Source organism: Sorex fumeus, unplaced genomic scaffold, assembly GCF_029834395.1.
Source record: "Sorex fumeus unplaced genomic scaffold, SorFum_2.1 ptg000109l, whole genome shotgun sequence".
In the NCBI taxonomy this organism is placed as follows: domain Eukaryota; kingdom Metazoa; phylum Chordata; class Mammalia; order Eulipotyphla; family Soricidae; genus Sorex; species Sorex fumeus.
In genome coordinates, this window is record NW_026606166.1 from 614,374 (window position 1) to 628,215 (window position 13,842).

The window sequence follows — 13,842 nt, forward strand, 5'->3', positions numbered from 1 at the left end:
TTGCCTGGGATCAAACTAGAAGCCCCATGCATGAAAGGCATGTGCTCCAGCTCTCTGAGTTATCTTTATGGTTTCTGACACAAAATACTAATATCTCAGTATATTCAGCCAATGCTTTTTCAGAATACTCTTAAAATATTTTGAGACAGGGCTGGGGAAGTAGCTTAAAAATGAAGCACTTGTCTTGCATGTATGGGGCCCAAGAATCAATCCATGGCAGGAAGGGGAAAATTACTACAACTGTGTTTCTAGGTACCTCCACAATTAGACTTAAACTTCCTTTGGTGATCTTGACTTAATCACTTAAATCACTTAACTTCCCGTTAGTCGTCGATTTGCTTGAGCGGGCGCCAGTAACGTCTCCATTTGTCCCTGTCGCGTGCTAGTGTAGCCCGGGAACATGAAGAGCCTCAAACCGATCGTTCATGATCTTGACAAAGAAGTCTGACCATCTGGCAGGTGGGAGGCCACGCGGTCTTTTGACATCCCGTGGAATCCAGTCCGTAACAGCTCTAGTCCAGCGATCGTCTTTAAATCTCATTACGTGACCAGCCCATCTGATTTTCGACACCCTGGCAAATGAGACAGCATCCCTGATTCTTGATCGTCGACGGATGTCAGAACTCCGGATTCTTTCTCTCATTTGAGTGAAACGTGATATTCCAAGCATAGCTCTTTCTATTCTTCTTTGGGAGACCTGAATAGCGTTCTCATCTTGTTTGCGTAGGGCCCAGGTCTCAGGAAGAACAGTGGAATCAAAGAGATGTGCCCGGAGCCGGAGGTTCTTCGTCCTCTTAGCTATTTCTTCGACGTTCTTGAAGGCGTTCCAAGCCACTCTCTTCCTCCTGCGCAGCTCAGGTGCCAGGTCATTTGTCATGTTGACCTCTTGACCTAGGTACACATAGCTGTTGCATTTGGAGATGGTCGTTCCGTTGAGAGCGAATGGGGCATCAGAAACAAGGCTGTTTCTCATAAACATTGTCTTCGTAAGATTCAGCTGTAGTCCTACCTTTCCACACTCACGGTCAAAGTCGGCCAGCATTTGTGCCGCTTGGCTGATGTTTGGTGTTATTAAAACAATGTCATCAGCAAAGCGGAGGTGGTGTAGTTGCCGACCATCTATCTTCACTCCCATTCCTTCCCATTCCAGTCATCGCATGATGTTCTCGAGGGTGGCACTGAAGAGTTTCGGTGAAATGGTATCACCCTGCCGCACCCCTCTCTTGACATCAACGATCACTTCTTTGTAGAATGGTGAGATCCTGGTAGTGAATCCGCAATACAGCTCACGGAGGATCTTGATGTATTGGGCTTGAATGCCCTGATTGGCTAGGGCTTCAATGACCGTTTCCGTCTCAACAGAATCAAAGGCTTTCTTTAAATCAATGAACGCTAAACAGAGCGGCATCTTGAACTCCCGAGAAACCTCAATGATCTTGGTTATCGTGTGGATATGGTCGATGGTGCTGAATCCTTTGCGGAACCCGGCTTGCTCGCATGGTTGTCCTTCATCTAGTGTTCTGCCAATCCTATTTAGGATGACTCGAGTGAACAACTTGTAGATGACAGACAATAGGCAGATCGGGCGATAGTTGCCAATGTCATGGATGTCTCCCTTCTTGAACAGTAGTACGGTCCTGCTGGTTTTCCATTGGGACAGAACCTTGCATTCAGACAGGTAGCGAGTGAAGAGCCGAGCCAGTGTATTGATGAGTACTGACGGCAGGTTCTTCAGGTGTTCAGGTCTGACCTTGTCTGGGCCGGGTGCTGTTTGTTTCTTTACCGATGAAATGGCGTGTTGGATTTCGGAAGGGAGAACATTGGGAACGATATATGCATCCTGTGGAATTTGGTATGTCGGCAAGTGGACATGGCTATCGAAGAGATTTGAGTAGAAGTCATGGATAATCTTCTCCATTGCCATTCTGGAAGACGTGATGGATCCATCAGGATGTCGGAGGGCAGTCATCTTGGTCTTGTAGTTGGCGAAGGACAGGCGGGCGTTACGAATACTTTTCCCGGCTTCTGCCGCATCTACCAGTACTTCTGCTCTTCTCTCTTTGAGGTCTTCCTTGATCGCATCTCTGCACTGCTTTGCAAGCTCGGACGTTAGCTTGCGGTTGCCTGAGGCATGCACCAAACCACGCTGGCGAATTAGCTCAAGAGTTTTCGAAGATAGGCGATTTTTTGTGGCTATCTCTCTCTTGGTGATCTTGACATTTACCACTATTTCCTCACTGATATATTTTGGTTACTGTCACTGACCCCTGGCCCTATTTCCTCCTCCTGATGAGACAGAGATAAAGACTGGTCCATAAGCCAGAGTGCAGAAGGGGCATCACAGCTTTGAGACAGAAGGAAGGGGGTGGATTTCAAAGGTTCAGTGTCATTTCATTAAAGGTAAATATGTAACATAAGTCAGGCAACACTAAAATTTTTTTTAAAATATACTTTTATGAATTACATCTTTTAAAGGTGAGTTTGCATTTATAGTGATTGATGACATATCTGGGTAAGTCTACATCTTGCATTATGTTTGCCTCTTCTCTGCTTATTTTTCTTTCTTTCCTTCTGTTGAACTAATATTCTTTCTCTACTCCCTAATTTTCCCTTTACTCTTTAGGAAGTTACATAATTTTTTAATTCTTTTAGTTGTTATTGTTAAATTAAAAGTAAGTGGTTGTGGGATGGCAGTGGTGAATCTCACTGAGTCACCCCCAGCAGTGCTCGGGGGCCACTCCCAGAGAGACTTAGCTTGGTGGGATAGACCTGATGGTTCATTAAGTTTAAAAGGCAGCTACCTTAGGACGGGGGATATAGCTCAAAGGGCTAGCATGCCAGCCTTGCATGCGGGAGGCCAGTGTGAGCCCGGCATTACACCGTCTCCTCAGCTCCACTAGGCAGAAAGAGCCCTGCAGCATCACTGGGTATGGCTCAAAAATGGGGGGGGGGGAGGGAGAAAGAGGGGGGAAGTCAAAAGTCCTGGCCCCTACTGGGCCAGGAAGACAGCACAGGGATTAGGGGCAGCATTAAAAGTATGCACCCAACTTCAGTTTGATCCCCAATACAAGGTCCCCACAGTATCACATCCTCAGGCCCAAGCACTGAGCCCCCGGGACACCTGAGTCACTCTGCCATTCATCTATGGCCTAGAATTGCTGAGGGTGGCGCTAGGTACTGCTTGGAAGCCACCCCCCAATCCCCACCTTTTCATTCTTCCAAATTAATTAATTAGAAAGTAATCAACTACTTTAAATGAAGGAAAATGGTAAAATCTTGTAGCACTTGTCAAAAATGCCATGACTCATCATATAATTGGGGTTATTTTTTTCTTCAATGCTTTAAAGGTTTTCCAATGTCTCCTGGCATTTAATTATTGCTGAGAAAGAAAATGTTGCCCTAACTGTGGTTCCTTCTTAGGATGTATCCTGTCTTTCCAGTATCCTTCATATTTATATATGAGCAACTGTACCCTTGATATTCTATAGTCCACTAAAATATGTGTAGATAGGAATTATTTTGCTATTTGGCACATAGGAAGCATCTTAAAATATCATTTAAAAAACTTTTATCCTAGAAATGATTAATAGATTCACCGAAAGTTGAGGAAATGGGACATAGAGTCCCTGAAGACGTCACTCAAGTTTTCCCCATTGCTGACATTTCACTAACTGTGGCACATTATTAAGACAGGAAATGACAATGGTATGATTTTCACTTGACTACAGATCTTATGCAGGTGTTTTCAGTTTTTACATGGAGTATATGTTTTGAGAGTACATGGTTCCACACATCTGGCCTCATTCAGATAAACACCCCCAGGACATAGAAGTGTTCCACGATGACAAAATGCCCTTGCAATAATCCCCACATCCCCTCCTCATCTGTTCCCTGTAACCATACAACTCTGCTTGATGTTTATAAACTTTACCATGTTGAGGATATTGTCCTTAAAATGTAATAAAAGTTATAAATAATTATTCAATGTATAGTTAATTCTGGTTTTTTTTTTTTTTTGGTGTCACACCCAGAGATGCTCAGGGGTTACTCCTGGCTTTGCACTCAGGAAGTACTCCTGGCGGTGCTCAGGGGACCATTTGGGATGCTGGGAATCGAACCCAGGTCGGCCACATGCAAGGCAAATGCCCTACCCCCTGTATTATCGCTCCAGCCCCTGGTTGTTTTATTTTTATTTTGTGGGGGAGGGGAGATGGCTCTTTAGATTAAGACTCGTCATCCAAGTTCTTTTAAGTTTGGCCTCTTCTGCCCTTCTCTATCTCTGAATACTAGTTCATATTCTGGCTGGGTGACAGCATTAACCGACTCACCTGAAGGACATTTGGGCTTCTTCTTTCTTTTGCTCTTACAAATAAAATTCCTATGAACATTCAAGTACAGATTTATGTGTAAATTTCCAGTGCTCTGGAATAAGTGTCCGAGAGGTTAACTGCTGGTTGTTATGGTAAAATCCAAATCCAGTCTGTAAGAAACTATATCATTGAATGCCATACCATTTACATTTACCATCTCCGAGAGATATGATCCAGCTTCTCTCCACATTGTTGCTGGCAATTGGTATCATCACTATTTTTAGTTTTAGCAATAGCAAAAGAATGTTTTATTTTATTTTTTTATTGAATCACTGTGAGCTAGTTACAAAGCTTTCATGCTTGAGTGTCAGTCATACAATGATTGAACACCCATCCCTTCACCAGTGCACATTCTCCACCATCAATGTCCCCAGTATCCCTTCTGTCCCCCCCCCCCCCGCCCCCACCTCTCCCCCTGCCTCTATGGCAGACAATTTCCTTCTTATTCTCTCCCTACTTTTGGAAATATGGTTTGCAATACAGATACTGAGAAGACATTGTGTTTGGTAAAAAGGGATGTGTTTTAAATTCCCTAATGGCTAATGCCTGTTCATATCCTTGTCTGCTGTCAGGCTAGATTGCTTATAATTTTTACTGTTGAATTTTAGGAGCTTTGAAATAAATCTTGTCAATTTTATATAAATGTTGCAAGTCTTGATTGTCTTCAGCTTGTGGCTATGGTTCATGAGAATTTGCTTTGTTTCTGAACTCTACTCTTATGTACAGTCTGTTATACAAGTGGCAGCTCATTTTCTTAGATCCACCTGTTTCGTGAGCCATGGGTGCAGAATCTCTATCCTCCTCCTCCCACTCTCCTTCACAGATATCCGCGTGTTGGTCACAGCTCTGTGCTTCCCATGCCAGGAGGCTGGTCTTACAGGTGCACCACAAGCCCAGCAATGCTCAGTCACGGGCTTCGGGATTCTTGGTCCATCACTGAGCAGTTCCAGCTTTATTGACAGAAGCTGGCATTGGTGATTTCACTGGGGTCCAGCCAGACCTCCTTTCTACCACAGCAGAGGCCGCTGGATGTGAGCCTCTTTTAAAATGAGCATGCTCCTGACTGCGGTGGTAGTGGTGGAAGGAAAGACGGGAGCATGCTTTTAGAAATGTGTATGAAAACTCTTTACATAGGGTCTGAGAGAGCAGAGTGGTCAGGATGTGTGCCTGGCACATGCCCTATCTGGGCTCCATTCCCAGCACCCCAAGGTCCCTGAGCACTGCCAGGGGCAGCACTGGCGGCACCTAGGTTCCATCGGGTGCAGCCCTTGAGGCCTCCTGGGGTAATGCTGTACTGCAGGGCGAGAGCAGCACCGTACCCTGAGCCTTTGTGCTGTATCAGCTGGCGGAGAATCACACTGATAGGGCCCCTAGATCTCCTGATCACTGCTTGGGTCAGCTTCTCAACAAATATCTCTTCATCTAAATGATTCTTTTTCTTTTTCGCTTTTGCTTTGTTTTTTGTGGACACACTGGCAGTGCTTAGGGATCATTCCTGGTGGCACTTGGGCAAATCATATGGGGTGCCAGGAATCGAACTTGGGCTTGCCGAACCTGGGCCTGCCGTGAGCTATCTCTCAGGTCCCTAATCTAAAAGTAAGAAATTTCCTCTCCCCACCTTCTCCAGATGGAATCCCGGCGACCATGAGCTTCTACAAGCATGGTTCCAGTATGCGGGCACCAGGACTATTCTTCCGAACTACAAGGCTGCTAATGCGGCAGCGCCACCTTTCCTGATACACAAAGTGAGCAATGGAAAGTAAATGATCAGCGTCTGTCCCTGGAAGGCAGGCTTGAGTGGTGGTGGGAAAATCTGAGCAAAATATAATGCCCAACCAAAATGCATCTGGACTGTGCATTGAACTATGGTGCTATGCCGCCCTGGGAGGGGAAAGGTGTTTGTCCCTCCACCTGTCCCCCCTTGCAGTGGCAGCATGGTGGCCTCCATCTTTTAGAGCCTAATGGACAGCCAGGTATGAGACTGCATTGACAAGGCATGCGGGGCCTCATGGGCTAGGGGGTGGAACTGGCCCTGCTCCCTGCCCTGACAAGGCCCTGGGTTGCTGCCCACAAACATCTCCTCCGGCTCCTGAACGACAATGATCCCAAAGACACACAAACCAATCTCAGAACCCAGGGGCTTTTGTCAGTAATCCTTCTAGGCTTATTACTAAAATATCAGAAATCCAAATTTGTGTGGCCACTATTGCAGCCACACAACATCATATGCACACATCATATGCACACAACATCATAATCAGCAACTGAAAACAAAATATCTAATGATATCTTTTTGGCAGGTCTGAATGCTGGGAAAATTCCAAATAATAATGTTGGGTCTTTTGTTGTAATATTGAATGTGATCAACATAGAGAGAGAGTAAAGTAGAAATCTGCCACACAGGTCGGGGGGAGCGTCGAGGGAGGGTATACTAGGGTTCTTGGTGGTGGAAAATGTGCACTGGTAAGGGACGGGTGTTTGATCATTGTATGACCTACCGAGACTTGAACTGAAAGGCTTTGTGACTGTTCTCACAGTGATTCAATAAATAAAACTTGAAATAATAATAATAATAAAAGTAAGAAATTTCACCCCCAGGGGGCGCTGGAATGATCTGCCTCAGGGCAGTAATAACCAAAGGGGCAACTGGAGGGCAGTGTTCTTAAAGAACTTAAAGAAGGGGGCATTGAATGATTTTTTTTTTCTTTTTCTAAAAAGAGAGAACAAGTTTGAGAAACTAATCTAGCTCTAGGCCCCTAAATTTTTCCCTTGGTTTTCTTCTGTAAGTATAATACTTATCTGAACCGGGAGAGAGAGTACAGCAAGCAGGGCACATGCCTTGCACATGGCCTACCCAGGTTCAATCCCTGGCATTCCATATGGTTCCGGAGCCCTGCTAGGAGTGATCCCTGAGCAGAGAGCCAGGTTTAAGTCTTCAGCCCTGCTGGATATGGCCCCTGTCCCTCCCCACCAAAATATACTTGAGAGCAAAACCAGAAGTAATGCCTGAGCATTGCCAGGTATGGTCTTAAAACAAAAACAAAAACAACAAATAATAAAAGTACAAAACTTATCTTTTATATTTAAGTCACAATTCATTTTGAATTAATTTTATACAAGATATGAGATTTACTTTACAGTTGCCTTTTTGGCTTATGGAAGTCGATTTGCCTTACCAACATATGTCCAAGAGACTATCCTTCCTCCATTGAATTTCTAAGTTCCTTCAAACTAGGAATAGATCATAAATCTAGTCAAACCATGCCAGGTCCGGGTCACACTTCCATCTCTAGTCCCTCTCACCTCAGAAAACAAAATCTCAAGTCACAGAATGTGCTATTTGTCCCTTATCTTTTCAGAGGAAGGACAACCCTCTCCAGCAAGAGGAAGCCAATTCCTCTTAGCCCCTTACCCTCAAACAGGGCTTCCCACACGTTTAACATCACTAATATTGAGAAAATAATAGTACTTATTTAGCCACAGGAGGATGGATGGAACAATTCCTCACCCAGAAGTGACCGCTGGAGGCCTGACCACCACAGTTCTTCCCCAGTGCCCTTAAGCCTCAGGAAACACAGCATTTCATATACTGGCAGAATCTCACAGCACTCTCATGGGAAATTAACACCCTAAAGAAACTGGCCTCCAGATCATTATGCCTATTTCCATGCTTAGTTCTGTTTCTAGTTCACAGAAAAGTTTATCCTGTTATTAAAGAATGTCAATGCTTCTTCTGCCATAACTGTACACTTGAAAAGAAATGCAGATTTAAAGCATAAATTTAAAGGGTCATCAAAAGCAGAAGTCCAGACTATTGCCTCTGTTTAGACACCCTTCTTTCAACCTCTAAACTCCTCCAGGTTTCAGTTTAGATCCAGCTAAAGTAGATTTCCAAAATCCACTCTCACCCTTCTGTGGGGTTGGATCTTCTCTGGAACCTGATTTTACAAGCTATTATATAATTACTGCCTAGCTACCTTCACAGACACTCCTCAATGGCATGAACTGCTTTTCCCACTTCTGTATGTCGAGATCTAGCACATGGCCTGCAATTAGTACAGACTCGGCAGGTGTTTTAATATCACATATAACAGAGCTCCCTATAGGAAATACAATATAATAGGGAGAGACCCCGGGTTTAAATACCAATTCCACCACTTACTGCATGATGTAGGAAAGCCTCTCTAAGTGCTGGCTTCCTCACCAGGAATGTGCAGGGACAGTTCAATTCCTGCCTGGCTGACTGTGTGATCAAGGGCAAGGGCCTTCGTTTCACCTGCTTTCAGCATCTTCAACGAGCAGCTCCCCTCAGGCTTAGCTGAGACAAAAATGTATGAATTCAGCGGCACTGTGACACCAGTGCCTAACGCGCTGCTTCTTCCTTATGCGGAACGGGGACAGTGCCACAGTTCAACCTGAGCAGAGCTGCTAACTCAACCCCTTTTTGTATCTAGATGAAATTTTGGTTAAAAGGGCATTCTATTACCATAGAAGCAACAGAGATTATCTCTACAGTCATAATTTATTCAGGTGAAATGGAGGACAATCTCACTAAGAATTTGAAAGAATAATTTTCGGTGCAAATTCAATGTCCCTCAAAGGGCGGGGGGGGGTCCTAAGCCTGACAGCTGATTGGATCATGCTAATGCTGGAAATGTAAAGAAGTCCATGTAAGAATCCACTTCCAAATGAAAGCATCAACTACATCCTGTATATCCCAACCCTAAAGCCGGGAATAATCCCCAGCACATAAAATAGGAGCTGCCTGTCAGATCAGAAATTCTAGCATGGAAAAACCAACAGAAGCAGTCGAGTCCGTTAAGGTTCACAGGAATGGATCTCCAACTTCAAGCACTTTTTTTGAGGGAATTATGAAATGAGGGCTCAAGCTTAGTGACTGACTTGATGATGGGAGAAAAGTATGATTCAGTCTAAAAGGAAAGAATGCAAAAAAAAAAAAAAAGAACAAAAACTTTGGCACCAGACAGATCAGGAACCAAATATTAACTAGTCATCACCACTGACATACGTATGTTTCAGTGAGAAACAACTCTGAGACACCAAGTCCCCCAAGAATGAGAAGTCTAATACTCCCTGCACAGAGCGTTGGGAGAACCAGACCAGATTATCAGGTGCAGCGACCAGCATGGTGCTCAACGCACGCTAGGTGACTGACTGATAAACACTGATTCCCTCTCCTTCCCTCTGCTGTTCTGATCAGCAAACAACGTTAAGCAATTCAGAAACAATTAAAATATACTTCTTCATGACAGAGTCACAAAACTCTAAGTCTATTTTGCAAGCCAATTCCTTTGGTTACACAGATCCAAGATCTAGTGAGCAACCTGATCTAGATTCATGGGGAGATCCAGTTTTGAGGCCTCTATCGAGAAAAGTTAACCGAACCTCAGGTAATAGCACAGGAGTGGGGGTAGGAGATCACCACAGAAAGAGAAAGCTTACTTGAGCTTCGGTTCCCGTCCTTCACTAGTGTACTGCCAACAGATGAGCCCAATCAGGTCCTGCACCCTGGCGCTGGCCATTGTCACCACAGTCATGGGCATCAGTCTGTCCTGGCTCAAGTGCAGGGGGAGGTAGACGTCAATCTTCTTAGTTGCTGTTGTACCCACATGGCCCTGTGGACAGTACAAACATGAGGGTAAGCACACAGTGACAGTGACTGTCATGCAGCCCGACAAGAACACAAGGATACTCTCCAACTTCTGTAGCTCAGCCCATCCCAATCCGTTTGGACAGACCCACTTAGGAACCTGAAAAGGTCCCAAGTGGAATCACTGCCTAGTTTTAGGAAATTCTTTTAAAATTGTGCTTTCAAGTGGTTTCATGGATTTAACCCAGCTAGCAATGGGGTAAATGAACCCAACTGAAATGAGCAAATTAGTACAGATTTGCTGTCTGGTGTCAGGAGACTCACCCTGCCACTTACTAAGTGTGATCTGGAAAAGGCACCATTAGACTTTGGCATCAGCGGCCTCACCTGAAAATTGCCACAGCACTGCTAGAGACCCAGGATGTGCTGCACGGGAAGTAGCTATGCTCCCGAGGAAGCAGGCAGGCCTGTGGCACTAAACAAGCGCTTGTTTTCATGAAACTACAGGGAGCTAATCCCTTCCATATACATGTACTCTGACATCCAGGGGCTCCTGGTCTTTCATTATTGCCCTAACTGACATACCCACAATATTCTATCTCCACACTCAACCTTCCACTCCTCTCACGAACTTCTGATCTATCAGCAAACTTCCCAAAATCCTCACCTTAAAAAATTCCAACTCTTGGGGCCGGAGCGATAGCACAGCGGGTAGAGCATTTGCCTTGCATGCGGCCGACCCGGGTTCGATCCCCAGCATCCCATAGGGTCCCCTGAGCACTGCCAGGAGTAATTCCTGAGCGCAAAGCCAGGAGTAACACCTGAGCATTGCTGGGTGTGACCCAAAAAGGGGAAAAAGAAATTCCAACTCTTATCCTCAACTGAGGTCTGCTGGCCTCTGAGAAATCAGCTCGTTCGTCTGTCCAGAAACTGTTGTGCTGCTGTCTTTCTCCGCCCCCACTATTCCAGGCTAGAAGGTGGAGCAGACATTCTTGTTCCTACTATTTCTAAATTATTGTTTCCTCTTTTCATGCAAAAATCCTGTTCCTCTGGGGTCCGAGCTCTCCAGCCACACCCAAGTTTTCTCTCAGTTGAGTCTGTGTCCACCAGCCTCCCAAATCACTCTCTTCCTCCAGCGAAGGCCAGCACCTGGCTTTAGAGCTTCCTCCCCTCCCCGACCCCTGTCACCAATCTTGATAACTGTGTCTAAGGGAAAATTCAGGTGAGACCCAAGTGTCATAACCCCTAGAATATGCCATCCCCAACACCACTTCATCCATTCCAATCCAAATAACTTTCTTGTGGCGTATAAATCAGAGGTTTGCACCAACTTCAAAATCTCAAATTAGAACGTCTGTTCAAGAATTCCTTCAAATTCTTCAACAATCTGCAGCCCACCACTTTTCAATTATCTATCACTCACCCTCCCCCCATGCTACCTCTAAATTATATGACTCATTATAATCCTTCCTTCATGAACAGCATTTTAATGTTCTTTTCCTCTACTGGACTCGGCTGAAGAAAACGAAACTTAGACAACCCAACAGTGCATCCCCCAACTAAACAAACATCACTAAAGAAAAGCCACAGAACTGCCCAGAGTGATTTTACCTTAAATTCATAACAAACCTCACTTCTCAATGCAGGCAGAGAGAGAGAAAGAGAGAGAGAGAGAGAGAGAGCGAGAGCGAGCGTGTGCAAGCAAGCTGCCTGCCCGGCAGGTTTGAGGCTTCCGGTCTGAGGCCTGTGTGCCAAGTGTAGTTCTGTGGCTGTTGTCCGGGACCCCTGGTGGCCTCACCATGTACAGAGCACTGCTGGCAGGCGTGTACAGTGAAGTACTTGGCTAAAGGAGTGTGACTTTACGTAAGAGCACTGTACGAATGCTGGACTGAAGGGTACAAGCCCGTGGCTCAGCGTGCCAGCACCAACGGCAGCAAGGAAGGTGATAAACACCACAGCAAGTCCACTACCTGTCCCCTTCTAAGACCACTCACTGAATACTTTTCTGGCATTCTCAAACTTTCCATGAGCAACCCCAGACCTCAGACTCCATTTTTTTCACTCCTGTACTGCCAACAAATCCAAATTCTCTTCATGAAGAGCCTGAAGAGAGGAACTCTCTTACCTGCCCATCAGTAAATTCACAAACTTCCCTGAATTTACCCTCTTCTCCCCATCCTGCCCCGTCACCTTACATTAGTTTCACTTGTCTTATCAAAGGCCAACCTTTCCACGTGTATCCTGTATCCCTCTGGCTCCCTCCTTTACAAGAATGTCACTCTCTTCTGGGTGAGCTAGTGTGGGTGCTGGTTTGGCTCTGGGCTCAGGAGTCACCTGATGGTACTCGTGGGCTGCCCATGTGGTGCTGGGGCCTAGCTGGAGTCAGCGGCAAGCACCTTCTCTCTGCTCTCTTGCTCAATCTTCTCCCCTGCCATCAGCCTCTTCTCTGATGGTTTTAGTGACATGCATTCTTGGCTTTTCTCCTTGTTCTTTCCTCAGTCTCTGACAGATTCCTCTGCCCTTACAGATTATCTGTCAGCATTCTGGGGCCTCCTGATTGGGCTCTCTTTGGTCTGTCTATTTATCTATCTGCCTTAAATTTCCCCCTATACAATCTTACTGTCCCATGCTCTATACAGTTTACATCCCGTTGACATCCAAAACTTATCTCCACCTCAAACTTCCTTCTCCTCAGTATTCCAAACTCATATATCAACTTGTCTACACAACATGCAGATGTGCTACAAACAATTTAAATTTAAGGTCACATCTTAAAACTTCTGACTTATCCACCACTTCTTCCCACCATAAACCATAAATAAATCTCCCTCATTTCAATAAGTGCTATCACCCCCACCCAGGGGGTGCTTAATAACTTTCATTCTTTCTCCCTCATATTGTCAACTTACTTCCTTGTTATGTTCCAGTGCATCTACTTCAAAGGTGTTTCAGAGGAGAAACCAGAGTGTTTTCAACAAATGCTGCTGGGACAACTGGAGAGCCACATTCAAAGAATTGAACCTTAATGCACATTATACACCCTTTACAAATATTAACTCAAAATGGAAGAAAGACTTAAAATGTAAGGCTGAAACTATAACTCTCTTAGGAAGAAATATAAATGTAAATCCTTTATGAGTTTGAATTGGGCATTGACTTCTTTAATATAGTATTAAAAGCATAAGCAATAATGGAAGGGGGAAAATGATCTTTAAAATTACAAAATCTTCAGCATTCAATCACCCCATCCTACCCACCACAATAGCACTGTGGTCCTCCCACTGTTCACTGATTTTCTCAAGCAGGCACCAGCAACATCTTCATTGTGAGACTTGTTGTTACTGTTTTTGGTATATTGAACATGCCATGGGGAGCTTTCCGGGCTCCATCGTGCAGGCGGGATACTCTCGGTAACTTGCCAGGCTCTCCGAGAGGGACGAAGGAATCGAACCCGGGTGAGCCACATGCAAGGCAAATGCCCTACCCGCTGTGCTATCGCTCCAGCCCACCATAATAAATCTTTAAATCCTGTTTTGCTTAAAAAAAAAGAAAAGTTTTTTGGGCCACACAGTGACGCTCCAGGGTTACTCCTAGCTCTGCACTCAGGAATCACTGGTGGTAGTGCTCAGGGGACTGTAAAGGGTACCCGGCATTGAACCCAGGCCAACCACATGTTCTATCATCTGGCCCCTAAATCCTGTTCTTAACAACAACAAAATACAAAGTTAGTCTGCCTCAACTAACACCATCAAGAAATTGTACAGAGGGTTGGGTAGATGGCTCAGTATTAGTGTGCTTTTTTTTCTTTTTTTGCATGCAGGGAGCCTTGGGTAGGTGCCTGCACCACGGAGTCACCCCAAG

General features: G+C 45.1%; 1 protein-coding gene across 3 annotated transcripts in view; it reads right to left on the reverse strand.

The window, feature by feature from the left end:
- Positions 1-13,842, reverse strand: part of LOC130042716 (target of rapamycin complex 2 subunit MAPKAP1) — a 262,810-nt gene that overhangs the window by 121,580 nt on the left and 127,388 nt on the right. For all 3 annotated transcript variants that reach the window (XM_056134882.1, XM_056134880.1, XM_056134881.1), the window contains exon 5: positions 9,834-10,006. In XM_056134882.1, the coding sequence (XP_055990857.1) occupies positions 9,834-10,006 (173 nt within the window). The remainder of the gene's footprint in view (positions 1-9,833; positions 10,007-13,842) is intronic.